Below are 26,383 nucleotides of genomic sequence, written 5' to 3'. Positions count from 1 at the left end.
TTGTTCTTTTGAAGTAACACTGCTCCAACCGCCACATCGCTGGCGTCGGCTTGAATCACAAAGGGTTCCCCTGGGCAGGGGTGCTTTAGAACCGGTTCAGCGGCAAATAGTCTCTTTAAATTCTCAAAAGCTGTTTGACAGCTCATTGTCCATGCTAGTGGTTGGCCCGGTCGTGGCTTCCCTCCTCCTTTGCCTGTTTTGAGTAGTTCTGTAAGAGGAAGGGCAATCTCGGCAAAAGAAGGGATGAATTGACGATAAAAGTTGGCAAAACCCAGAAAGCTTTGGAGCTGTTTGCGAGTCCTTGGGGGTTGCCATTCGATTATAGTTTTTACCTTGGCCGGATCCATTTCAATACCCTCATTGGAAATTCGGTAGCCAAGATAGTCTAATTGGGTTCGGTGAAATTCACATTTTGACAATTTGACATAAAGCTTGGCATTCAATAGTTTCTTTAACACTTCTCTCACTAGTTTTATGTGATCATTCATGTTTGTGCTGTATATCAGGATATCATCAAGATACACCAAAACCCCTTTGTACAAGTGATCATGTAGAACCTCATTAATCAACTGCATAAATACAGCTGGGGCCCCCTGTAGTCCAAACGGCATGACTTTGAACTGATAGCTCCCCATAGGGCAGTTGAAGGCAGTTTTCCACTTGTCTCCCTCTTTTATTCTCACCCGGTAGTATGCCTCTCTTAGGTCTAACTTAGTGAAGACACTCCCCTTAGCCAGGTGGGTCAATAAATCCTTTAGGAGGGGGAGGGGGTATTTATTTTCCACACTTACAGCATTGAGTCCCTTGTAGTCTACGCAGAGACGAAGAGACCCATCTTTTTTCTCTTTGAACAACACAGGGGCTCCCACGGAAGATTTGGCCCGTTCAATAAACCCCCTCGCTAGGTTCTTGTTCACATATCGCTGCATCTCCTCCATTTCGAGGGGGGACATAGCATACATCCTTGGACGTGGGAGTTTGGCTCCGGGCACCAGTTCGATGGAGCAGTCATTGGGTCTGTGAGGGGGTAGGGCATCACATTCTTTTTCACTGAACACCTCCGCCAGGTCCAGGTACTCTTTGGGGATGACTGGTTCACCTGGGGTCAGTGAGATGGCCATGTGCGCTCGCTCATTGGGTGGTCTAAGATGCCCGGTAACATCTGTTGAATCAATGGGGGGATCAGGCCCTATAGGTAGTCTCACAATTCTCATTCCTTTCTCCCACCAGATAAATGGCTTCCATTTGTCCAACCAGGCTAGTCCCAGGATCACTGCCTCGGTCATCTTTGGAGCCACCAGGAAACGAATAAACTCCCAGTGTGCACCTATTTCTAGGCGTAAGGGCTCCATTAATTGTGTAATAAGAGTCCCTCCCATCAGGGAGCCATCGGCTTGCTCAAATCTCATCGGTTTGGAAAGCTGTTTTGCCCTTATGCCCATTTTCATGGCAAACGCCAGACTAATAATGCAGCGGGTACATCCCGAATCAATTAGTACATTTAAGTCTATTTGTGCTCCAGACGTAGGGATTACAAGTTTGGCGGGCAGTGAAAAAGGCGGGATTTGTTGACTCACCATTGGGTCATTTTCTCCTTCATCGTCGTTATCAAAGAAGGGAAGAGCAGGGGCAGGTCCACCTGGAGTCTTGGCATCCTCCTGTGTGTGGGGTGTAACCTGGGCAACTGGTTCTTGCGTGAGTCGATTGGATTTTTCTCTTGTTGGCCGCTGAGCAGGTTTCTTTTGCCTCGCCGGTCCTGGCTTGCTCTGCAGTCGAGGGTAGGGGACTGGACAGGTGGCCGCTCGGTGTCCTCCTTGTCCACACCGGAAACACCCGAAGGAAGGGCGTGCTGGTGGCCTGGTTCTCTCAGCCCTCGCAGTGGTTGAAGGCTTTCGTGGGGGTGATTGCTGTTCAGGTAGCTCTGGTTGCTGTTCGGGTTCCTGTGGGGGAGGCTTTTTATAGCGAGAGAGCTTAACATCCAGCTTCACGGCCGTCTGGTACCACTCCTGCAGCCGATCAGGTACTTCTCGATAGATGCAAGCCTGGGAGAGGTGATCATCTAATCCCTCGATGAAGTGATGGATGAGGGACTGCTCAGGCCACCCCTCTATTCGACCTGCCATCTTGCGGAACTCTCGCACGTACTCCAGGGCAGGCCTCCCTGCTTGTTTTATTTTGTGAATTTGTCCTGCTGCTTTGAGGCCGATGGATGGGTCTTCAAATCGTTCTCTCAGTCCTAAGAGAAAGAGATGGGGATCCTCCAATTCGAGGGCTTGCTCGCTATATAGATTGTTCAGCCATTCAGATGCTTCTCCCTCCAGGTTGGCCCCAATGACGTCAACCATGGCCCCTGGTTCCGGATAGAGATAGGCCCAGCGGTTTAAATGAGAACGCACTTGGTTGAGGAAAAAAATCAGCTTCTCTGGGTCCCCATCGAATGTTGCATTGAAGGGTGGTGCAAACACAGGCTGCTGTGGCCCCCACTGGGGCTGGTTCCATGGCTGCTGGCCAGCGGGGTTGGATGGTACCCCCTGCTGCTGTAGGCCTCCCAATGGTGGCTGAGCAAGGGGGGGTTGTAGTGGTCTTGTCTGTTGTTGGACTGCAGGGGGTGGTGGTGCCCTCTGCTGCTGCTGATCATTCATCTGCTGGGGAAACCCATCTACCCATTGCTGCAGATGCCTCAGACTGGAACTCACCCTCTCTTCAGGGTTGGGGTCTCTGGCTGGCAAAGGCAGGGTCTGACAGGCTTCCTGCTGGGCTCCCCATCGCTCTTGTGGCCACCCCAGTTGCTGTAGGCCCCAACCTGGCTGCAGATTTATGCCCCAGGGTTGCACGTTTGGGGGCTGTGGCCAACCTCCTTGCTGTGGTTGTTCTCTCCCCAGCTGCTGATTTCCTGGCTTCTGTACCACCCCAAGGCATTGCAAGGCCTCTATTGGCTGTGGTAAGTTCAGAGGACATGGATCAGCCACTTGCTGGGGAACCCAATTTCCCCTTTGTTGCAGAGGATTCAAACTGGGATTCTCTCTCTTAGGGATGAAGGTTTCACTTTGTAGGGACTGTTTTCTATTTCTCATTTCTAAGTTTTGAAATCTTTCCAATGACTCACCCATAACTGTGTTATCTGTCCATGCTGCTTTTGAAGTCTTCGCTCTCAGCTGGGAAATCTGCCAAATTTCTCCCTCCCCCGGCTTGCTGGCTGTCGCTTCCCCCCCCCCCGGGGAAACTGCTGCAGCTACGGGGCTGGTTTCAGGCAATCTTTCTTTCTCCATGATGAGATCTCCCCCGAAACTTTGCCAGCTCCTTTCAGGCATAGAAGCAGCTGTTGATAGATCGGGACGTAGATCGTTTGAAAAAAGTGCGGATTCTGGCATGATGTCACATGTTCCGACTAATGAAGCACTTCAAAGAACTTTCAGGCATGTTTCCTAAAGTCTTTATTTGCAGAGCTACAAATTATGCCGGTCACCATTGGACTAATTGATGCCAGAATCTGAACTTCCGGTCGCTGGCATCAAGCTTTCCTTGCTCAACCCCTCCCTTCTCATGCAGTCACAGGTCACATTATCCAATTAGTGAGAAGGTCAAACGTTTACTTCCTCTTTCTTTCCCGGGCTTTTTTCCCACCGCCCAGTCTAAGCTAAGTATTAACCCAATAAATGCCAGACAATTTTGCATATTGTCAAAGCAAGAATATACAGTATTTGCAGCATTGAGAGTTGCATCATAATTAAAAAGCCAGAAAAAAATTAAAGAAAAAAACAACACAGTAGATATACTTTCCCAGCTGGCACCTAACCACGGCACAAAATGCTTTGGCAATATCTTTTTTTTGTTTGCTTTGTCTCCTGACATTGTCTTCATCTTGTTCCCAGTCAGTGGATAAGACATGCTGACATCATCCTGGTTTGTAGGGGTTAGTTTCCCCCTTCTGTCAATAGCATCCAACACCAGTACAAGGTGTCAACTTTGCAATAAACCTGGCTGAAGCTATCTTGCTCATTTTTGGTTGCCACAAGAATGGGAGGAGGGTTATGGAGTTTTTATACTAGTCTGAACAATTCTCTGTCCATGGGAACCAAGGTCATTTCTGTTCATTAGACTAGGGCACAGGTCGGCAACTTGAGGCTCTAGAGCTGCATGTGGCTCTTTCAGCCTTCTACTGCGGCTCCCAGACCTCCTCCACCATTTGCAGAGAGAGAGAGAGAGAGACAGAGAGAGGCATTTTTTTGCTTCCCTTCTCTCTCTCTCTCTCTCTCTCTCTCTCTCTCTCTCTCTCTCTCCTGCTCATCTGGCCAGCTGGCATCACACTGTTCTTCGACAAGCTGACAAGCTTATTGGGCGGGCTCCCTGCTCTTGTTGCATCTCCTCAGGAAGCAGCAGAGCAGCAGCTCTCTCTCTCTCTCTCTCTCTCTCTCTCTCTCTCTCACACACACACACACATAAACACACTTTACTTAGTTAGTGGGGGAAGAGGACTGGCAGATCAAGGGCAGGAGAGAGCCAGCCAAATAAGAATGTGTGTCAGCTTGTCAGAGAACAGTGTGAGACCAGCTGGCCAGGCGAGCAGAAGATTAGAGAGAAGGAGAGAGAGAGGGAGGGAGGGGAGGGAGAAAGAGAGAGAGAGGGAGAGGAAAGAGAGAGAGAGAGAAAGAGAGAGAGAGAGAGAGAAGGGAGAGAAAAGAGAGAGAGAGAGGGAGGGAGAGGAAAGAGAGAGAGAGAGAGAAAGAGAGGGGGGAGAGGAAAGAGACAGAGAGAAAAAAAAGAAAATATGAATATATGTTGTCCTTACTGGACTTTTAGTAAAGAACGTTTAATGAAATGTTTTGATTTTTTTAATTAAGAGATGAGGTATGGGGATAATTATGCTGTATTTAAAGATGGTAGATAAGCTACTAAAATTGTTTTCACCTGTTGGGATGAAGGAGAAAGGTTTTTTTCCCACTCTTTCTCCGGCATAAAAATTTGTTTTCTTTGTAGTAGTTCATTGATTTCATAAATGCAACACACTATACTTTTTTTATACATAGCATAAAGGTAAAAAAAGGAAATATGCAGTGTTATCTTCATTTTAGATGTCAAAAGGGTTTTGTGGCTCCTGATGGTTTTTTTTTTCTGTGAAAAACAGGTCCAAGTGGCTCTTTGAATGTTTAAGGTTGCTGATCCCTGGACTAGGGGGCTGAGCATTATGTTAGAAAGCCTGACAAACCGTTCTATTGGGAAACATAGTTGATTGCATAGTACTGGGGTGGGAAGTTTAACTTTGTAATAATGTAATTTTCTGGAGGGCATTTTAGTCTTGGTTTCACTTTTGACTGTGCCAATACTTTATAGCCAATAAACATGTTCTTAGAGGAAAACTCACGCCTCGGAGTTCTGCTTAAGTTGGTCTCATCTACCAAAACCATGACACAAGGCTTGTAAAATCCGATGCCTGTCCCTTCCCTTTCCATCAGTAGTGAAATTAGATGACCTGGAGGGAGATCATTTACTTGGCCACTTCAGGCCAATACAGGTATGTTTCTGCCTTTCTGATTCCCAGATCACCTGCTTCTTTACCACCATTCTCTATGTCTCTCTGAAAGAATAAAGCTCAGCCTGGTATATTATATTCCAGACACAGTGGTGTGTAAGTGCAAAGTGGAATGGACTTCTGTGTGTTCTTGCACACAGTAGGTATTGAAAGGACCAGAGCAGAGCATTGCACCTCTATAGAGATTTCTGAGGCGCTGACACACTGGGAAGAGGAAACATGGATTTGCCTAATTGTGAAAGTGCACATGAGTACAGTACTTGACCTGCTTTCTCCTTTTATTTTATCATGATCTCATGTGTTTGTTTGGGCACAATATTATGTCTGTATGTGACTCAAATCTCTTCATGATTCCATTTACTTCCCAGTGCTTAGTTTTTATTTATCAAGAGAAAGGATGCGAATATTCACAATCAGATTCTGCCCCATTCCAAGATTACTGCCATGATAGTTGGATATTTTCCCACCAATTGGTGACATTTAGCAAAGATTCCAAAGCTGAAGCAGTCAATCAGACATTTTCCTTCACATAGCTGATGGATGTCTAATCAGATCACCATCATTTGCATGTGAGTTAGAAGAAATGCAATGTAGCCAAGACAGGGATTGGCAATCTGGGTACTTAAAAATATATCATTTAAATTTTTTCTTGACTAAATGGATGGATCATGAACCAGTTTGGTGCAGTGATTAAGATATCAGACTAGAAAGTGGGAGACAGTGAATTCAAGTCCTCCTTATGCACGAAGCCAGCTGGATGACCTTGGGGCAGTCTTTCTTTCTCAGCCCTAGGACAAAGGCAAATTACTTTTGGAAATCCTTGCCAAGAAAATTGCAGGGATTTGTCCAAGCAGTTGCCAGGAGTCAATGTGTACTGACTTGAAGGTATAAAAAAAAAAAAGTGTGTATGTATCTGTGTGTATAGGTTTGATAAAATTCATCTTCTCAAAGTGCCAGATTTACATATTAAAAACAGAAAAAATAAGTGTGCTTCTCCAAGGAGGGAATCCCAGTCCATGTTTGATTAAGTTATTGAGGCATGTGTAATACAAGCTAAACTTCCAGGAATAATTGGGGTGTTGAAGGAAAAGTCTTCATCAGGGTCCAGTCCATGCCAGGAATAAACAACATGGCGACTGCTTTAGAAAGAAGGTTGTAGTTTATTAAAGAGGAGAGCCAGACAGAAAAATGGCTCTGGAAGAAAAGAGAGAGCACATGTAGTAGGGAGTGGGTTTTTATACCTTCTTGGGCTTTTGTTTGGAGTTGTTCCTGTGTCATAAACTTTGACCTGACTTTGAGTGTGCCTTTCTGGTATTCTGATGGAGGTGGGTTAATCCTATTATGTCCTGTCTTAGAGTTTGGGTGGGGTATATAGATTTTAAGGGTCTTTGTCTTCCTGATCTCTTCAGCTTCTAGCTGGAGGGCTCCAACCTTCCTGAATGGATTATTACATTTGCATTTCTAAAAGCCAGTTTCTGCTGCGTTGTCTGGCTGGGGTATGTGTGGAGAAGTTTCTGCCTTTTTAAAGATCTTCTCCATTATTCCTTTGGGGAAATATATTCAGCCTTTTTAATATTCCCCAAAATATTTCTTTTCTCTGGATTGTTCCCACAGGGGCCAGTGAACTGGTTGTGTGCTTTTTCTCATCCTTGAAACCACCTGTGCCTCCAATAAAAATTCTGAATCAAGAAAGACCCCCAAATTACATTGGGGTGCAACCTATCCAGAACAAGGCATTTACCCAGTTTCCAGATAGGTCCTTATTCCCAGCACTTCCTTTGGATAGGAGATTCAATAGTAGTTAATTGGCCTTATCCAAACCATTGTTGCCTCCAAGCCTGTTCCACAAAACAGTTTCCATCTCACAGCCTCCCCCCTCCCCCTTAACGAGGCCCTTGAAAGCAGGTGGTGATTTCCTTTATTTTGGCCATCATGAAAACAAAGTTTCAACCAGGGAATTTTTGTGAACTCAAAGGTGAGTGGCTGGTTCTTCCACTTGGTTCCAATGATGATGCCATTGATGATGCAGAAAGGCACCAATTCTAAGGACACCCGGAAGCCTTACTTTTGGCTCTAGAGTGCCCCTAGACTAGAGAATTGTCTGTGCACATATCCACATATTCCCTGCATATGGATATAGAACATTTTAACTTTCTAGCCCCTTCAACCTGTCCTCGGCTTGCGACCCAATCATCTGATTCTTTCGTGGTTTCGCTGCAACTTTTTTGAGAACCGCCTTCGGGTTGGGGCGTTGGGACTGCGGCCCCCGAGGACGAGGAGCCTGCTGTTTCGCTCTCTTTTTCCTCCACAGCAGTTCCTCCGGCGGACAGACGGGAGGACACAATAGCCGCAGAGAAAGAAAAGCAGGGGCAAGAGGGAGACTCCTCCTTCTGGCCCGCCTCGCTTTGCCTCAGCCGGGTAACAACGCTGCATGATTCAGCCCACCTTCTTCCTCCCCAGCCTCTCACGGCGTGCCTCGTCCAGTTTGCTTTTCAACCGGGCAGAGGAGAAGCTTAGACCGCTCGGTGCGCCGCCGCCGCGCCCGCCCATGCCCGGCTCACCCTCCGGCGGCGCCCGCTAGCCGTCCATGGCGCGGCCCGGGGTGCTGCTCTGCTGCTGCGCCGCGGCGCTGCTGGCAGCGTGGTGGGGCAGCGCCAACGCCAGTCTGAGCTCGCCTCCCACTGGCGCCCCGCTGGAGGACGAGGCGGAGAACCAGGAGAACATTCTCTCGCAGGTAAGCCGTCGCCGGCCGGAACAGCAAGCCCTCGGCGCCTTGGAAGAGGGAGTCGGACCCTCGAGATGATGTCCCGGCGGCGCATCAGGAACGATGGGGAGTGGACTGCAGGAGTCCACTCTTGAAGTGCACAGATTCATCCCTCACCCTGGCACAGAAAACCGCTAGAAACGCCTCTGAACATGTGCAAAAAGCCCTTCACAACTAATTAACTTTGTGTACATCTGCAAGGGGGGGGGAGGGAAATCTATCTGGAATGGTCTTATGTCGGAAAAAGAATAGCAATAAGCTTGGATTGCATGGAGTAAAAGATGTCAGGGGAGGTTTATGCCGTAGACTTGACACAGTAGAGAGTGTGCTACAGCTAGGGATCCCAGTTAAATCTTCAACATAAGTTTGATTTTATGGGATGATTTTAGAAGCAGTGAAGAACAGAGCAAGGAATCTACAGATAGGTTTCCAAATAAAGACAGCTTTATTTGAATTTAGTAGGACTTTCTGAAGGTTTACACCTGAATGGCTATGCCTAAAATTATAAGCATTAAATCAAAACTTAAGTTCATTTCAGGAAAGCTGGATCCTTGACTCAGTAACAAAGTACAAGAGTTTCTGTTGTGTAGAATCGACAAGCTTTGCATTATAGTGTTATACTCCACCTGCGCAGAATTTGTTTTGTCCTCACCTGTTACCTGTTAGACCCAGGTGGTGGTGATCAATGCAGTAAAAGGACACGCAGCTGTAGTTTTAATGCATGGAGAAGCAAGCAAACGGAAAAGGTGCATCTGCTAAAATCTCTGTTCTTTGTGAACTATGAAATATGCAGAAGCAGCATTCTTATGCATTTGTCTTTTCCAGATATCTGGGACAAAAGGCCTTATGAAGTAGATCTCCAGTCTCTCCATTTAGTAGACCAGGTTTAGTATTATTGCTTTGTTGCTCCTTTCTAAAAGGAACAAGCCCTCTTCCCCCTCTGCCTGCAGCCTATTACTTATTTCCAAGTCAGTTAACTGAATACTATAGAGCTCTCTTCTGCGTATATACATATAGAATTGTGCTGGGAGAGTAATGCTGTCTGTCAATTTCTCTGGTGCATAGAGCCTGCAGGAGTTTTCACTCAGCTCCTCTTGGCTTTCCTTTGTAGCTGAAGCCAGCTAAAAGAGAAAAGTGCTGCAAATGGCAACATCTGTATAGTCTGTGGTGGCTGGGCCTATTTGTCAGGAGCAAAATCAGTTGCATGCATTTATATTGAAGTAATTGTGCAATATAAATTGAAATTGTGTTGGGGTTGATGCTGAGCAAAAAGGCTTAAAACAGCTTTGGCAAAATATCTCTCTGGATGATGGAGGCCAATATCCCCTGAAATATTGCTTGAACTGTGCAATCAGAAAAGCATACGTTTGATTACTTTTATTTTCTAAAGTTGTATCTGATCCAGGCATAGTCCCTTAAAGGAAATTCTTTGAATTGCATTTAATGTTTGTTGAAACTTTGTGTTGGCTAGGCAGGATGTGCCAGTCCATTTACAACTTTTGTCTTGTTCTTGAATCCAACCAGAAAAATGTCCTATTTATGTAGCACTAACATTGCACATTGGAGATTCTAGCTTCCTATCAAATATATCCTTTGGTTTTTTTTAAAATACATCATCTACTTTTTTCTGAGGGCAACTCTTATTAAATATACCTAAATTAGGGCAGCCTATCTTCCCAGCATGATTTCATCTACAACATGGGTGTCAAACTCACCGCGTCACAAGATGTGTCATGATGTATCATGACTTTTTTTGCATTGTTGGAGCTGAGATTGGCACGGCCTCCGTATGATGCACCAGCCCATGGGCCCGTAGTTTGACATCCTGATATTCTACAGGATGCATGAAAATAAAGGAGAGATGCAAAGACCTCATGTGGAGCTCTTCTGTTCACTTCAATGAAATTTGTACAGGAGAATTTCCCAACAGATTGTTCCCATTATATTTAAATGAGATCATTCTGGAGAATGTCTGGGTTGAGCACCGCAGCCTTTTAATTTCCCCAAACCAGAGAGAAACCAAAGTTGTTTAGGGGCAAGTTGACTAGTTTGGGGTTTGGTTTTTGGATTCTTTTAGGTGGTAGAAGAAAATTACTTTCTCCTATACCAAGGAGCAGCGAACATGAAGTGTCAGCAACATTTTAAGCCAGACAGCCATTTTTTCAAGGTTTCAGGATGTCAGAATTTCTCCCAGACATTCCTCCAAAGCAAGCCCATTGAGATTTCCAGGACAAATTGATTGGCTTCCTTTCCCTCCCCTTCCCCTCCCCCTCCCCCTCCCCTCCTTGATTAGTTGCTAGGTGACTATGACAAGGTGAAGGCGGTATCCCAAGGCTCAAACTGCCACTGCAAGTGTGTGGTGAGACCCCTTGGCAGAGGATCATGTCAGAGGATCAACGAGGGCTCTTATAAAGCTGAGGATTTTTATATGGTGGAAACAATCACTTCTGGACCAGAATGCAAGTGCTCCTGTGTGGCTCCACCATCTGCTCTCAATCCCTGTGAAGGTGATTTCAGGCTGAAGAAATTGCAGGAAGCAGACAACAAGGACTTCAAGGTATTTGCCTTTTCTGAGTTTTTACTGTAGTTAAAATGTATTTTTATTATTTCAGTTGATGTCACACCTTTCTACCCAAAGGGCAGTCATGAGGTTTTTCCTCTCCCAAGTAATGGGAAATTAAGGCAGGTTTTAACAGGAGATTCATCTGAAGATTTGGTGTTCCTTTGCACTACTTGCAGATGTACAAGGCTGAGATATCGGGACAGGTATCCTCAACTTACGACCACAATTAAGCCCAAAATTTCTGTTGTTAAGTGAGACAGTTAAGTGAATTGCCCCATTTTACAACCTTTCTTGCCACAGTTGTTAAGTGAATCACTGCAGTTATCAGGTTAATAACACAGTTACTAAGTGAATCTGGCTTCCCCATTGACTTTGCTTGTTGGAAGGTTGCAAAGGTGGTTACATGACCCTGGGACACTGCGACCATCATAAATATGAATCAGTTGCCAAGTGTCTGAATCTTGATCACGTGATCATGGGAATGTTGCAATGGTCAGTGTGAAAAAAGGTCATAAGTCATTTTTTTCAGTGCTGTTATAACTTTGAATAGTCACTAAATGAACTGTTGTAAGTTGAGGACTACCTGTTCTGTATACAGCAGCAGCAGCAGCAGCAGCAGTCATCCACCAATCCACCCCAAACTTTGCAGCATGGCAAGGAAACAATCTCTCCCCAATTTTGTCCCAGCAAGTTGCAAACTGGAGGTGCTTCCCCTATTCACGGTCCAAATGCTAAGTTGTGATCTGGCTTGTATGCTAAGCCATGGTTCAAAAATGTGGCTTGTTAACTAAATTGCCATGGTATAAAAATGAAGGGTGGTTCAGTTTGGAGAGTACCTGTCGAGACCAAACAAATCACATAAATGATTGGTGAGGGATGGGAGCCCCAGTCTGTTTCTTCATGCAATCTTAGCAGGACAGGGAATATCTGGACGTTAGAAGCTAGAAACAGTAAGATCAGGTTAGCTAAAATGGCAGCTGCAGTACTTCATCTTGGCTTGGTTGTCCAGCAGGGGAGAAATTCATTTGCTCCTGGAGCAGCTTTCTCCAACCTGTTCTTTGAGCTGTTGGACTGCAAACTTCATAATCACAGCCAGTTCATCCCTTAGCATCAAGAGACCAAACTGTGGTAGTGGGCTTAACAAATTCTTCTGTATGCGGTTCTTTAAACACACTCCAAAATGTATTGCTGTGGAGATGGCATGGTGAAGTTCTGTTCTTACCTAGCAGGAAGTGAACAGACCCTTGGCCTTCCCAGTTCTCTGCCTGCTGGGAACAGGAAAGAGCAACAGTCTTAATAAATATGTAGCTCCTAATTCTCCAACATGCAGTAGGATGGAGACCTAACAAATATATGCTTACATAATGGCACAAAGAGACACCATTCATGAATGTTTTACCCTTGCTGACTATGCAAGGAAAGGTTCCATTATGGAACAATCTTATTTGTTATGAAAATGTGCATTATTGGATGTTTAGCAATTAGTTTAAATGGAAATGTGGTAGACTGAAAGGATTAAACATTGATCTAAAGAAGAGGGAATAAGGGTGTCATTCCCTGAAAGTATCTGTTGACTGGATGGCAGAAATAGATGTGGTCACCTGTTTCTCCCTCTGCTCCTTTTCTACCATTGTTGCTTGTTTTTTTCCCTTGCTCCTCCAGGTCATTCTTGCCAGTGATGGCTTAAAGTATGGTTTGCAGAGAGTTTTTGATATTAGTCCTAAGGCTGCAGATTCAGAAACCTCTGGTTAAACCAGTGTCCTTGGCTTAAGCAGTTCAGTAAACTTAGTGCAAATTGACAGGCATAAAATGGAATATAAATACAAAACCAGATGGGAATGTGGAGTTCGTACTCTCTCCTTCAGGTACAAACTAAAAGTTCAAATTAGCATTAAAAAGGGGGAATACCAGAATTTCAAACATTTCTGGAGATGCAAACTCCAAAATATCAGGCCATTAGAAGACATTCTTTAGCAAATGATCTTTGCAAGCAGAAGCTTTAAAGATAATTGGTACCATTTCAAACTGGATGCAATTATTTTATGCCTTGGTGAAACATTAGTTTGAGAGTCAAGATACAAATCTATCCATAAATAAAAGGAGCAGATAGATCAGAACCAACACTCAGAGTCTGCCCATTTACTTGGATTGAGCTTATTTCTTAATCCTCATTATTGGTCACAAACATTAATATTATCTCTTCCAACACCAAGCCTTGACTGAATCAGGAGAAATGGAGCTGGGTATCATCAGCTTATTGATAAAATTGCATATTACCAGAGAGAAAAAATAAATGAAAACTCAAAATCCTTGAAAGCCCTCCAGCTCAAAAGTCAGTCTAGCAGCACTTCTTTCTGGAATTAGCCCTCTAGCAGGCTAATTTGAGCACAGTGCCTCCAATCCACAGCCAAGACCAGATGGTCCAGAAGGATACCATGGTCAATAGCAGTATAAGCTACTGAGAAATCCAGTAGAATTAGGAGAGTGTTACTCCCTGTAATTTCTGCTTACAAAGATCATCTGAGTGATCGTGACAGCTTCAGTGTCACAATTAAGTACTGCCATTTTTATACATGGCCCTCCAAAGGTAAACAAAAGAGAATTATTTTCAAACTGCACAACTTGTTTTTCTGAGGGAAAAACAAGAGAGTTATGGATATACTGCAAATAAATGAGTAAGGGACTACATTCTAAGAACTGCTATAAGTTATTATCCCCTTTCCCAATCTGAATTCATGCTGGGGAGCAGAATTCTTGGCCAACATGGCCTGAGAACATGCTGGCTGAGGACACCTGTAGTCCAAAACATCCTGAACATGGCAGATCAGGGAAGATGGTATATTAAACTGAGATATGAATCTCAGAATTCCTGGTTTATGACATTTATCCTGCTTTTTTCTAAAAGAGATCAGGATGGTATATATAGTTATCTTTCCCTAATTTATTTGCACCAACAAACTTCGAGACCCAGTAGAATTTAAACTGGATCTCTCCGCTTGCAGTTCAACATTGCAAAGATTCCAGTACATTGGCTTCTCATTAGATCTTGAATTGAAGTGCTATCCAAAGATAGGTCATGATTATATATCCTTTTTCCATGACCATTAGGAGGCAACAGCCACATTTAGAGAAAACTAAAGCACAGCATAAGAGCGGTGGCAGTCCTTTGAGCTGTTATTCTCCACATCTAGTACAAATTGATAACAGAGGTTCTGCTTCAGTTTGTTTGCAGTCTGGTTGCTATCACTTTGGGACCAGATCCTCCAGGTGACTGCTTAAATTTACTTGGATTATCCTGTTAGGGAAAAGAAAGCCTGTTCTACAATGTTGTGCCAAAAATGTAGGCAGCAACCAGCTTCACGTACTTGTTCTGGCAACAGTTGTATTGCTTTATTTTCTGCTTACAACTGTTTAGCTGTCCAAAAACGTAACTGGAGATCATTGTTACAGTTTCTTGAGCAACATTGTTCTTGAAGGGCATGACGAAACCTGAGCCATCAGCCCTTCCAAATGCGAGCAGCCTCAAAAATAAACTGCAATCCATTTAACAATGTGTCCTGCTAATATCTGTTTCAACAGAGTAGCCAGGTGACATGGGACAATATTCCATATCTGAAAGAGCCACTAGAAGAACATTATGAAAACGTACTCCAATTTTCTTTCCTTATTTTACCATTCTGTTGGCTAATGATATAAATTCCCCAAGTTTTTGATGAATCTTTAATTATTTGTAGTTTCTTTAGGGTATAAATGTACTGTTATGCCTTTCCCTGTAACAATGATCTGTTAATGCAAAATAATTTATCTCATACTTATTCCACCTATTTTAAAATGTTTTTTCCTCATTTTTCAGTTGTATATTCCTCAGAAAAAGTCACTTTAGAAGTAAAAATATAAACATTTGGAAGGATGGTTTTCTCTTGATTAAAGCAATGCTAAGCTGTCCCCTGTGTATTATATGGACTGAGGCCAGCATCAGCAGTTGGCACTTACTGGACCCTGAGTTTGGGAAAAAGTCTCCCATTGACCTTAGATGCTATTCTCCCCATTTTCCAATAGAATAAATGTCTCTTGGCAGCAAAAAAAAAAAAAGCAGAATTATACTCTGTGTCTTAGAACCTTCTTAATGGGCAAGTCCTCCACACCAGATAGGAGAGGCAATGGCAGATGTAGGTTTTGTTTTCTCCGTCTATGGATGGTGGGTTGGACTTCTGAGCTTGGGAGAAGTTAACCGTGTTTCAATTCAGAAACCCTTGCTTATCTGCTATAGAAACTTCATTTCTAAGTCAGTTTCTAATTTCAGAACTGGTGGTCCTGCCCTATCCTGGCTTCAGAGCCTATATCATTGTTATGGCAAAACAATAAATTCTCCACAGAGAAAAGACTTCTCAAAAGAAAATGGGAATTACCATATTCTATAGCACACCAGAGGTGGACCTCATAATTACTTGTATGAAAAGAAAGAAAACTCTGGAATATTTAGATCCATTCAAAGGAAGATGGGCAATAGTAGCTGCCTTTCAGGATGCCAGTCCAATACTTTGGCTTTTGGGAAGCTGGAATAGAATTTGGAAATCTCTTCTTTAGAAAGCCAGTTGTGGATGCTTGCTGTTAGATGCATTATAATCAGCTTCACTCAGCAACACATTCTTTCTTTCTTGTGTTTGTAGAAGTCCAGTTAGTTTTAATACATTACTTGGAAAACTGTTTCATTCAAATGAAAAGCATCTGTCAAAAATTTTGGCTCCTTGCTTACATAACACGTTTAAAACTGGAATGCACCATTGAGCCCCCCCCCTTTTAAAATTTGGTAGGTTGCAGTGACATCCAAGGTACTGTTATGTGCTCCTGGCTACTTTCCTTCATGACCAGAGAAAAGCTCGCCTGACCAATAACCAGTCAAGACACAGTGAAGGCCTTTTGTTTCGTTTATTGCAATAAGCGGGGAGAGAAGCTATCAAAGCTTGGTTCTCTCCAAAGTTTTAACCCAAAATATTTCCTTCTTTATACATCCCTTGTCCCGGCCGCCACATCCCTCTTCTTTCCCCATTGGCTGAGGTACTATGAGGTGACACTCTTTCCGACCGCCTCCTACATATTTCCTGCTACATACTAAATCATACATCACATGTACATTAAAATTAAGAGATAATTTATGCAAGATGCGTCAGTTAATATTAATCAATTAATTGCGCATGCTCAGTTACCTGAGTTCTGGCCCCCTTTTTTATGACTTCTTAGAAAAATAGGTTCTTTCCTGTTTTGCTAGTTATCTTCTATTACAGATGTTTTCTTCTTCCTTTTTCCACTCTTAAGACCCAGCTAATTTTGCCTACATATTTCCTTTACATCCTTTATGTTAACCTTTCCTCTTTCCCACCATAGCTTCTCTACTCAGAAAATTTCCACTGCAGCAAATTCAATTTTAAATTTCTCTTTCAATATTAAATTTTGAAGACCTTTCTTTTACTTCTATCAAATCCCCCCTTTTGATTTTTATTACACTGCAAGATCTTCATTATCATGTTTAGAAAATCTTATAACTATTAACTGTATAACGTCTTCTTTTCTAAGATTTTCCTAAAAGCTTTTCCTACAGCTTTGGTTAAAATAGATACACATAAAGGAATACATTGCGACATGCACAACACATAAGTCCTACAGCCACTAAAAAATTTAGGCCAAGAAACATTTCTCTTAACATTCGGTGTTGGGAAACCAATTTGTTAACCAATCCCAATCGCTCCACATATTTTCATACTTTTGTTCAGGAGCTTTAGCCACTTTCCTGATTCCTTCTGAATATCCATTCTGCTTCATGATTGTCATCTACCTTTAAATCCCACAAACAAATTTTTATCTTTATTTCCCAGTCTGCTCTGGTGTGTTGTCTTTAGTAATATTAAAAGTAGAATCCACCCCTCATGATTATTACACAGTATTTCACATCCACAAATTGATCCACAATTTCAACAATAATAACAGCTACAGCAATCACAGTGACAATTACAAAAGATATACATTTACCACCTAATTCTTACAATGTACAATTCTACGTTTTCAGTTTCTAATGGTATGACTTCTGTCTTAGTTATTCATTTTATCTGTAACAAACCACTTTTATTTCTCTGATGAGTCACCACCAACATTTTTGTTCTTCATCTGGGGTCACCTGAAATTCTAATAGAGATATTCAAAATAGGTAGGGGTTCTGATCCACTACCCATTCAAGTCCTTTTAAACGTGGCTTTCAGTCCTTGTCCTGGAATAACCGTCCAATCTCTTTCAGGTCCAGTCACCACCTTTGCTCGTGTGTAGTGAGTTCAACCCTTCTCAGCCCTCCGGACAGCAGATTTAACATAAGGAACTTCCCTTCTTTGGTTGTAGAAGTTCCTCCTTCCATTTATGAATCAGCACCCACTGTCCCGGCTGGATCTTATGGACTGGAAATTCCAAAGGAGTTGTTTGTGCCACCAAGCCTTCCTGTCGAGCTGAGTTGAAGTCCTTCCTTAGGTCGGCCGACTTTCCCTTAGGTTTTCACTGGGTCCTGGCTTTTTGTCTCGGAATTTCCGATTCCTCCTTGTTTGAGCAGGGGCAATCCGACCTTTAGGGCTGGGAAAAACTTACCCAGGTGCGCACTCCCCCTTCGAATATCCCCGGCTGCCAAAGATGGAATGGATGCAAATCCAAGAGGAGCCCCCAAGGCTGTTATGTGCTCCTGGCTAGAAGCAAGCTCGCCTGACCAATAACCAGCCAAGACACAGTGAAGGCCTTTTGTTTCGTTTACTGCAATAAGCGGGGAGAGAAGCTATCAAAGCTTGGTTCTCTCCAAAGTTTTAACCCAAAATATTTCCTTCTTTATACATCCCTTGTCCCGGCCGCCACATTCCTCCTCTTTCCCCATTGGCTGAGGTACTATGAGGTGACACTCTTTCTGACTGCCTCATACATATTTCCGGCTACATACTAAATCATACATCACATGTACATTAAAATTAGGAGATAATTTATGCAAGGTGTGTCAGTTAATATTAATCAATTAATTGCGCATGCTCAGTTGCCTGAGTTCTGGCCCCCTTTTTTATGACTTCTTAGAAAAATAGGTTCTTTCCTGTTTTGCTAGTTATCTTCTATTACAGATGTTTTCTTCTTCCTTTTCCCACTCTTAAGACCCGGCTATTTTTGCCTACATATTTCCTTTACATCCTTTCTTTATGTTAACCTTTCCTCTTTCCCAGTTTCTCTACTCAGAAAATTTCCACTGCAGCAAATTCAATTTTAAATTTCTCTTTCAATATTAAATTTTGAAGACCTTTCTTTTACTTCTATCAGTACTTAATTACAAGAAACTGAGTGTAAGAACATTGGAGTTTGGAGTGTTGAAGAGTACCTGTTTCTTCCTTTTATTCTGGAAATTTCAAATGAATAAGTGTACCTGTTGTTTCAAACACTAGTTTAGTGTTGCTGACCAGTTTTCTCCTAATCCTAGAACTATGTGAAACAAAAGGCATTTTGTGCAAGCAAAATAATTGCACTAAGTTGTTGTTGCCATAGTAAATCGGGATTTTAAAGCATGGTAGTTTTCCTGTCTGTCAATATATTATGCAATTTGATTTTAGGCTGTGTGGATTGAACAAAAAGCAGCAGCAGTATTGTTGTTCAAAGCAATACATTTATAATGTATGACTATTATACTTTCATGTTATGGATGATTGAGAGGGTCACAACTGAATATAGTCTTTACACATCAAAACAACAGCACACTGGAGAATCTGTGCTGGGGTAGCGGCTTGTTACACCCTACAGTTACTTGTGAAATCAGCATGTGTTATTTGAAATTATATAATTAAATTGCCACTTGGTCCAAAACCATTTCAATGTGACAGTGGAGATGCTTTGGTTTTATGGTACCACATATGGCAGAGGTCTCCAACCTTTTTTGCATCAGGGACCGGTTCCATGGAGAGAAGTTTTTCCATGGACCGGAGGGGGTCTGTTTTTCTGTGCTGCCTGCATCCTGTGGATGGGTCTTTGCTTGTTTACATGGCCCGATTTCTGGCATGTCGCAGCCCAGTGCCAGTCCATGGACTGGGGGTTGAAGACCCCTGATATATGGCATAGTGATTATCCTGAACTATGAATAAGGTTATTCTTGATTTGAATCTTCCACTAATAATAGTGGTCTGTCTTCCCCTGGTAATAAAATAAAGCATGAAAAATAGTTTTTGTGTGTGGAAGTAGTATTATCATTCTGTGCACAGAACATGTGTTTTGCATTCAGAATTAGGAGGTAGACCAAAAAAGTTCACAGTGACTTTTCTTTCAGAATTTTTTTTATCTTTCTTCAGAACTTTCCTTCTCATAGGCTCTGCATTTCTCTTTTTTAACCTACCTTTTCCTGATCCTACCAACTTTATCCACTGTTCTGTTTGTAACCAATTTTTTCAAGTCCCAGGGAGAGGCCTTTACAGGTCAGGATTCAACAATGACTGAATCTGGAGGCTTTGCATATGGAGCAAGTACTCTGCCAGGTTGCTGTGAGCTTTTCCTGAACTACTTTGTGCTCCTTAAAATACCACTTCACTTCTCCCTGCCTTTGTCCTTTTACTGATTGTACTGGTCCCACTGCTTCCTGCTTTTCTAGTAGTGAGCAATCTAAGTCATTGAAAGGTGAGCTTTGTGTATTGTTAAGAATAAGGTAATTTTTTTCACACAGCATCATTCACAACATATACTTCCTCTGATGGTGGAATGATGACAAGGGTTTCTCTAGTCTACCAGTGTGGGCAGGTATCTCCCTTCAAATCTCGGATCCCAAGTTGTTTAGAGCTTTGAATCCAGCACATTCAATCATGGCTAGAAAAAAAAGGCAACCAAAGCAGCTGTTCCAGGTGCAATATTACATAGGCTACAATAGCTGGCAATGTTTTTGTTCAGCTGTAATTTTCAGATTGCCTCTTTCAATTTTCAATTGGCCAATTCAAAAGACTCCTTAAAGAGGGTTATGCAAACATCCTTGGCTCTAGAACTCAAACTGAGGACTCTCAGAACTAGGCCACTCAGGATGTGCTTCTGCCAAACCCAATTCAAAGCAATTTATCATCGACACTTGTCATTTAATATCTTTATTATTATTTATTTGTCTAGCCTAAAGAAGGAATTGGTGGAGTTTTTTTCTTCTTTTAATATAATGTTCTCCAGCTGTTGTGTAAACTGCATGTGCATAAAAGAGCCTCTTATTGTACTCCAAATATTGTTGGAAGGCAAAAAAAAGTTACTGTGCAAGGTTTTGAAAATTTATATTGTCATAGCTGGATTAAAAAAAATAACCAGTTATAAGACTAGAAGATTAATGTATGAATTATCATACATAACGCAAGAATTTTAGAATAAATTGGATTAATCAAAATGAATTAAATATCTGGAAAACAAGATGTAGATATACTCTGTCAGATCAGAAATGTGAGATGGAAGTAGAGAGCTATGGAAATGATCCTGAAGGGGTTATTCAGAAACCATTATAGAAACAACAAGGGCAGAACCATTTGTTGAACCCTGGCAGAGAAATTAATACTAGGAAGGAGCTCAGACTGGATCCTCTTTGACTCAGAAAGTTATAAAAGGGACGAAAGTCAGACTTTCAGGATTCTGCTACTATAGCATATGTCAATTATTTATAGTTCTAGTCTTCCTATGGAGTCAGTTTCTTGATCTGGTCTCTCTCATAGGGTTATCAAGTAGATCAAGTATGTATTAAAAAAAACAAAATCACTATTTTTATAAGTGTATAAAATCATGTGTGTGGAGGTGCCATGTGGGTTAGGAAGGGTTTGTAGAGGTGCAATGCAGGTTGGAAAGATTATGTGGGAATGTGCAAGGGATGCTGTGCAGGTCAGGGAGGGCATGTGGAAATGTGTGAGGGGTCCCACACAGGTCAGGGAAGGCACAGGGGTTGCAAGTGTGGGTCAGGAAGGGTGTGTAGGGATATGCAAAGGGTGCTGTGTGGGTTAGAGACAGCATTCAGGATTGCAATGTGGTCAGGAAGTATGCAGGAGTATGCAAGAGGTTCAGCACAGATCAGGCAGGGCGCTCTGGAAAGCATGAGTAGCTGGTACAGTGCAAGTGAGGAGGGGCTGGGAAAGTTGCATGGGTGAAGAAGATTTATCTAAGGAACTTGTGACCCTTCCCCATTGCTGATGCTCCCTATCATCTTCCACAAGCAAAGACTTTGCTTATGGAAAACTGACAGGGAACTTTGGAAAGGATGATCATGTGACCGTGACTGACACTAGCAGTGCGGTAACACTGAAGCAGTAGCAGCAGAGTGGTGCTATGGTAGATAATGGATACAAGTATTCTATGTGAAAAGCAAGAAATGTGATTTTTTTTATGTTACGGATCATATAACTGTTAAAGACATTGAAATAAATGATATTGTTTCTTTATTGATGTTTAATGTACCAGTTGCTTAGATCCTCAGATCTACTACAGGTTAGACCAGAAGTCCCCAATCTTTTGGGCACCAGGGACCGGTTAGGTGGAGAGAGGTTTTTCTGTGGACCGGAGGGGACTGGTTGCTGGCATGCCACGGCCCGGTACTGGTCCACGGACTGGGAGTTGGGGACCCCTGGGTTAGACTGTCACAGTTGAGCTATTACATTTACTGCTTTCATTAAAACTACAAAGTGTGCTAATTAATGGAAAGCAAATCTAAAGTATATAATTATTACAAAATCACAGCATTACTATCTGTTTTGCAGCTTGCAGCTGTCATTGAGATGCTAGAAAATGCTTTCTATGGTTTAGATTTGCTAAAACTGCATTCTGTTACAACGAAACTTGTGGGTCGTGTGGAGAAACTGGAAGAGGTAAGATGAATTCCATCTCTTTTAGGGGTTATCTGAACTCTCTCTTTATGGCTGAGATGCAAAAATCAAACAAGCTTATAGCCTCATTACTGAAAAAACGGTCCTCTGAATTATTATCTACATTGTGGACTGAAGAAATGATATACTGTATGTAAGATTATGCTGAGTTGGAGAATTATGTAGGTTAACATGTTGAGAATCAGAGCAATTAGTAATAGAAACTTCTGAAAGCTAGTGTGCAAAACAAAGTCGCTATATTTCATAGTCACAATATGGAATGTGATCAAGTCAAGGCTGACCACTTAAAAGTTCTTCTCCTTCAGTGTGAAAATTGAAACAGGTGACTATCTCTGTTTACTGTTTGGGTTTTTAAATGCCAGAGCATCTGGAAATAATTCAGCAGGTGATGTTTTGCTGACCTCATGGTTATTAAAAACATATTTGATAACTCTATAAATATGAAATAACTGTTTTTTCACCAAGTAAAAACCATACTGTTAATTATAGGCTACTACAATCACCTGCATTTAATAATGGGAAAGCACTTCAGATCTGACAACAAATTCTAATTTTACATCCTCTCATACCTTGGAGTGAGGATCTAAAAAAAGAAAGCACTAGAGGTCTGGAGAGCAGTTGGATGGTGACTAGACAGTGCATTTTAAAGAGTGCATTTTGGGGTTATTTTTCCTCTTTGAGAGGATTTACCTTTTACAAAAAAGATGATCAAACATATATGATGGTAATTTGGAAATAAACCTCCTTTTGGTTATCAATGACAGACACTCGCAGATATAGAACTTTTATTATACACATTAGAAAATTACAACATTACATTACTTTTTGACATCACTTTTCAAACTGAAGCACTTGTCATAACTTCTTACAAGGTTTGAAATTCCTTAGTAGTAGTCGCTCGGCACCAAATCTGGGCTATGGGGGGGGGTGATCAAAAACATCCCAACGGAACTGCTTCAAAAGTTCTTGGGTGCATCTAGTGGTGTGTGGACGAGCATTATTGTGAACCAACACCACACTGGAAGTCACCATGCCCCGACGCTTGTTATGGATGGCTCGTCTGAGTTTTCATAAGTAGACTTCTGAATTGATGGTCAAACCATGTTCCATGAACTTCACTAGCAGTACTCCTTTGGCATCTTCACATTTGGCAGGATTTTCTATAGCAGCACTTCCGGTGTGGTGTTGGTTCACAATAATGCTCACCAGCACATCGCTAGATGCACCCAAGAACTTTTGGAGCAGTTCTGTTGGGAAGGTTTTGATCACCTTCCCTATAGCCCAGATTTGGCGCCGAGTGACTACTACTAAGGTATTTCAAAACTTGTAAGACATTATGACAAGTGCCTCAATTTGAATGGCGATTATGTTGAAAAGTAATGTAATATTATGTTGTAGTTTTCTAATGTGTAAAATAAAAGTTCTGTATCTGTGAGTGTCTATCACTGATAACCAAATGGAGGTTTATTTCCGAATTGCCCTCGTATAAGTTATGTGAGCTTTACCGTAGTCTTCTTTCATGATGAAAATTGATGGAAAATGATTGACTGCTACTTTTAAGTGGTGCAATCATGGATGATAGCAGGACATAATAAAATGCATGAATTTTTCCATGCTGGGTATGTGCACACCTGCCTTTTAATTTATTTTGTCTTTATAGTTTTATTTGGACGTACTATGAGAACTAGGTAGCCTTTTGATATTTGGCATCTTTTGATGATTTGAATCATCTGGTTAAATTGAATTCTGGATACATTGAGCGGCAATTGGCTGTAAAGAGTATATGGGATATAAATTAAGATGTGAGCATAATGGAATCTCAATCCAATCTGTTATGGTGGAAATTGGCCTTGAACTTTTTTGCTAGCCTTCCCCAGTCTAGCATCTACCAGATATGTTGGACCAATTCTGACAATTCACAGTCAGACGTAATGGTCCATTTATCTGGATGGCACCAGATTGGCAATTGCTGCAGTATTCAGAGATGTTGGCTACAGTTGGAAATGCTTGTGCCCAGTTAAGTGGGAGCACGTGTGTTCTCCAGCATGATGACTGAAGAATCCACCAATGGGTTATTTCAGTCCTCCTGCCCAATCAGACTAAGTTGTCAAGTTGTCACGCCCCTCATTGACCGGGACTTCCCAGTTTCATCTTAGTCTTTCGCCCATGAGGATGTGATAACTTGACTCTCTTCATTGGAATAGCAGGTCAGACTAGATATTGTTAAAGCATTGGTGGATTCTTCCTGGAGAATAGGAAAATTATAGTTTGGTTAGTCCTTCTCTGGGAGGTTTAGCCATTTGTTTCCTTCCTTTTCCTTTTCCCTTTCCTTGGGAGCATAGTTGTATTTCTTTCCTTGCTGGGGGTGGTGGTGGCTTCCTTTTCCCCTAATTTAGCAGTTTGCTGAATTAATTCACTTTCTTAACAGAAGACTAAAAGTGGGAGGTGATCCTTTTGTTTAAGAGAATAAGAGGTCTGAGTTAGTCAATCCCCTTAGAACAGCGGATGCATTCTTTCTAGCGGCCGCCATTTTGAGGCCACGTGGATTCTTCTCTGACCGGGCCCGGTCAGAGCTTTCCACAAATGGCCGCCATTTTGGGTTCGCTGAACTACTTCTTATTTGAAGCAATTCAGGCTATTAGCAGTTTTGCTTGCTGCACAGTGTAATTTAGAAAGAAAGCCTGTTACTTGAAGTTCCTTTCCTTCGGCTGCCGCTAAAGGGAACGAAGCCTCATTCCGCGGCGAACAGCGGATCATGCCTAACAGCTGTTAAGCGCGATTACTCTTAGTGGATTGAAGAAATCGAACCTTTTACCTTTTTGCCCCTTCTGGACTTGGAATATCAGATTGTTTCAGGTCTTCGTTTCCTCTCCTCCCCCCCCCCCCGCGGAGGTAGTATTCCTCCCTCTGTATTTAGGGCGTCCGCCATTTTGTCACCTAATATTCCCATTGAGAAACGCCCAGGGCAGGCAGGGACGCCATTTTGGGATTGATTGCATACAGTTTCTTCACAGCTATCACTGATATTTCTTGCCTTTATATATTTCACGCTAATTTACAATTAAGATTTACTTTCAGGATTTACTATCCACTTGCAATCATCAGATCAGCAATTTTGGTGGAATTACTTCTAAGCTGAGGTCCAGCAGGCCCTGCTCGCCATATCTTCTCTGAGTTCTGCCACTCCGCATCTAGTGGTTGCCTCCACGATCCTCACCATTGCCACTATTGTGAGACACGTGTGATTTTGTCACCATTCTGACCTTAGGCCTGGTATACAGTTGCCCTGTGCCTTGGTGACGAGCGCCCCAGAGTGCCCAGCGTGGGCCCAGGTTTGCCAGTGGGCTGGCTCATGCTTATCCACGTGCAGACAGCCCCTCTTCGGGAGGGCTCCTGATGTCTCTTGCGGAGCGAGTCAGTATCAGAGTCTCGTCTGGGGTGCATTTCGACCGACATGGCAGAACCCACTGAGCCACAGCCTTTGGACACAGACAACACCACTGTCCAAGCTGAGCCGGTTTCTGAGGTGCCTACAGGTAAGGCCAAAGCAAAATCTAAATACGGCAGAAAGGCTGGCAAGACAAGCGATAAGCAGGCCGACCGAACACATAGAGCTCTGGAGAAGTAATTCTCCCGGGCCCAACGCTTGTCAGCAGAACAGGGTCATACACCTTCTGGTTCCATACCACCTGAGACGGGAGCTCATTTGCCGTCCACATCGAGGGCCTGGTCGCCTGTGAGCGCAATTCAGCAGGTCTCCACTCAGACCTTTGGTCAGGTGGGTCCACCCCTGTTTGGGGAAGATCTTGATATGCTCAGCCCGTCATCTGCACCCACTGTTACATTCACTCCAACGGCTGTGGGGCTACGGCCTCCACTAGAGCCATCTTTTTCAGACCAGCTCCAATCGTGGATATTGCAAGCGGTGATCTGGGCCGTGGCATCATCGGGTATCCATCAGGCGTCGCCAGTTCCTGGGCCTTCTTCTGCACCAACTTCCTCTTCTCGACCTCCATTGGATCGTTCAGGTATGGTTTCCCCATCCCACTCTCCTGAATCCGAGTCTTCTAATGTCTTGGATTATGACAAAGGTGGGGACCGCTGGTCTGAGTGCGAGGAACCTACACATGAGTCTCAGCCCATGGCAGAGCTGTTCAATGCGTCGCTCTTTCCTTCCTTGCTGTATAGGGCCTGTGCAGCAAGCAAACTCTCCTCCGTTAGATCTCCGACCCCTCAGCTTTCCATTGATCAGGACTCTAATCCTCTATTTGCCGAACCAGTAGACAAGCACCTCCATATCCCATGTCCCCCCATATTCCTGAAGAACATTCGGGGACAATGGAAATCTCCGGCAGCTCAACCTTCTCAGGGAACGTCTGAGCGCAAGATTGTGGACATGGCAAAGAATTTGACTGACCTTTTGGAGGTACCTAAGGTGGATGAATCCCTAGCCCCACTGTTCTCTGCAGCCAGCCTTCTGGCGGATGTTTCAGATGCCCTTAAGGCGGAAGATAAAATGTCTGAACTTGCCTTACGCAAAGTTCATCTGGCATCCGCATGGACAGCAAAGGCTGCAACTTCCATCTCCTTTTTTGCCAGGATTTCCATTACCTGGCTTAGATAATTACAGGACAGGATCC

The 26,383-nt window shown here is 43.0% G+C and overlaps 1 protein-coding gene across 3 annotated transcripts in view; it reads left to right on the top strand.

Annotated features, from left to right (window-relative positions):
* Nucleotides 1–7,699: 7,699 nt before the first annotated feature.
* Nucleotides 7,700–26,383, top strand: part of OLFML2B (olfactomedin like 2B) — a 46,549-nt gene continuing 27,865 nt past the window's right edge. Inside the window, exons 1-3 of one of the 3 annotated variants that reach the window (XM_039348977.1) lie at nt 7,700–8,264; nt 10,588–10,851; nt 21,618–21,725. In XM_039348977.1, coding sequence (XP_039204911.1) covers nt 8,118–8,264; nt 10,588–10,851; nt 21,618–21,725 — 519 coding nt within the window. In that variant the 5' untranslated portion in view covers nt 7,700–8,117. The remainder of the gene's footprint in view (nt 8,265–10,587; nt 10,852–21,617; nt 21,726–26,383) is intronic. The other 2 variants (XM_039348976.1, XM_039348979.1) reach the window with 2 other exon arrangements.

Source organism: Crotalus tigris, unplaced genomic scaffold (assembly GCF_016545835.1).
Source record: "Crotalus tigris isolate CLP2741 ecotype Arizona unplaced genomic scaffold, ASM1654583v1 scf7180000018217.1405312, whole genome shotgun sequence".
NCBI lineage: Eukaryota > Metazoa > Chordata > Lepidosauria > Squamata > Viperidae > Crotalus > Crotalus tigris.
The sequence above is the reverse complement of the archived record's forward strand: the minus strand, read 5'-3'. Positions and strand labels throughout refer to the sequence as shown.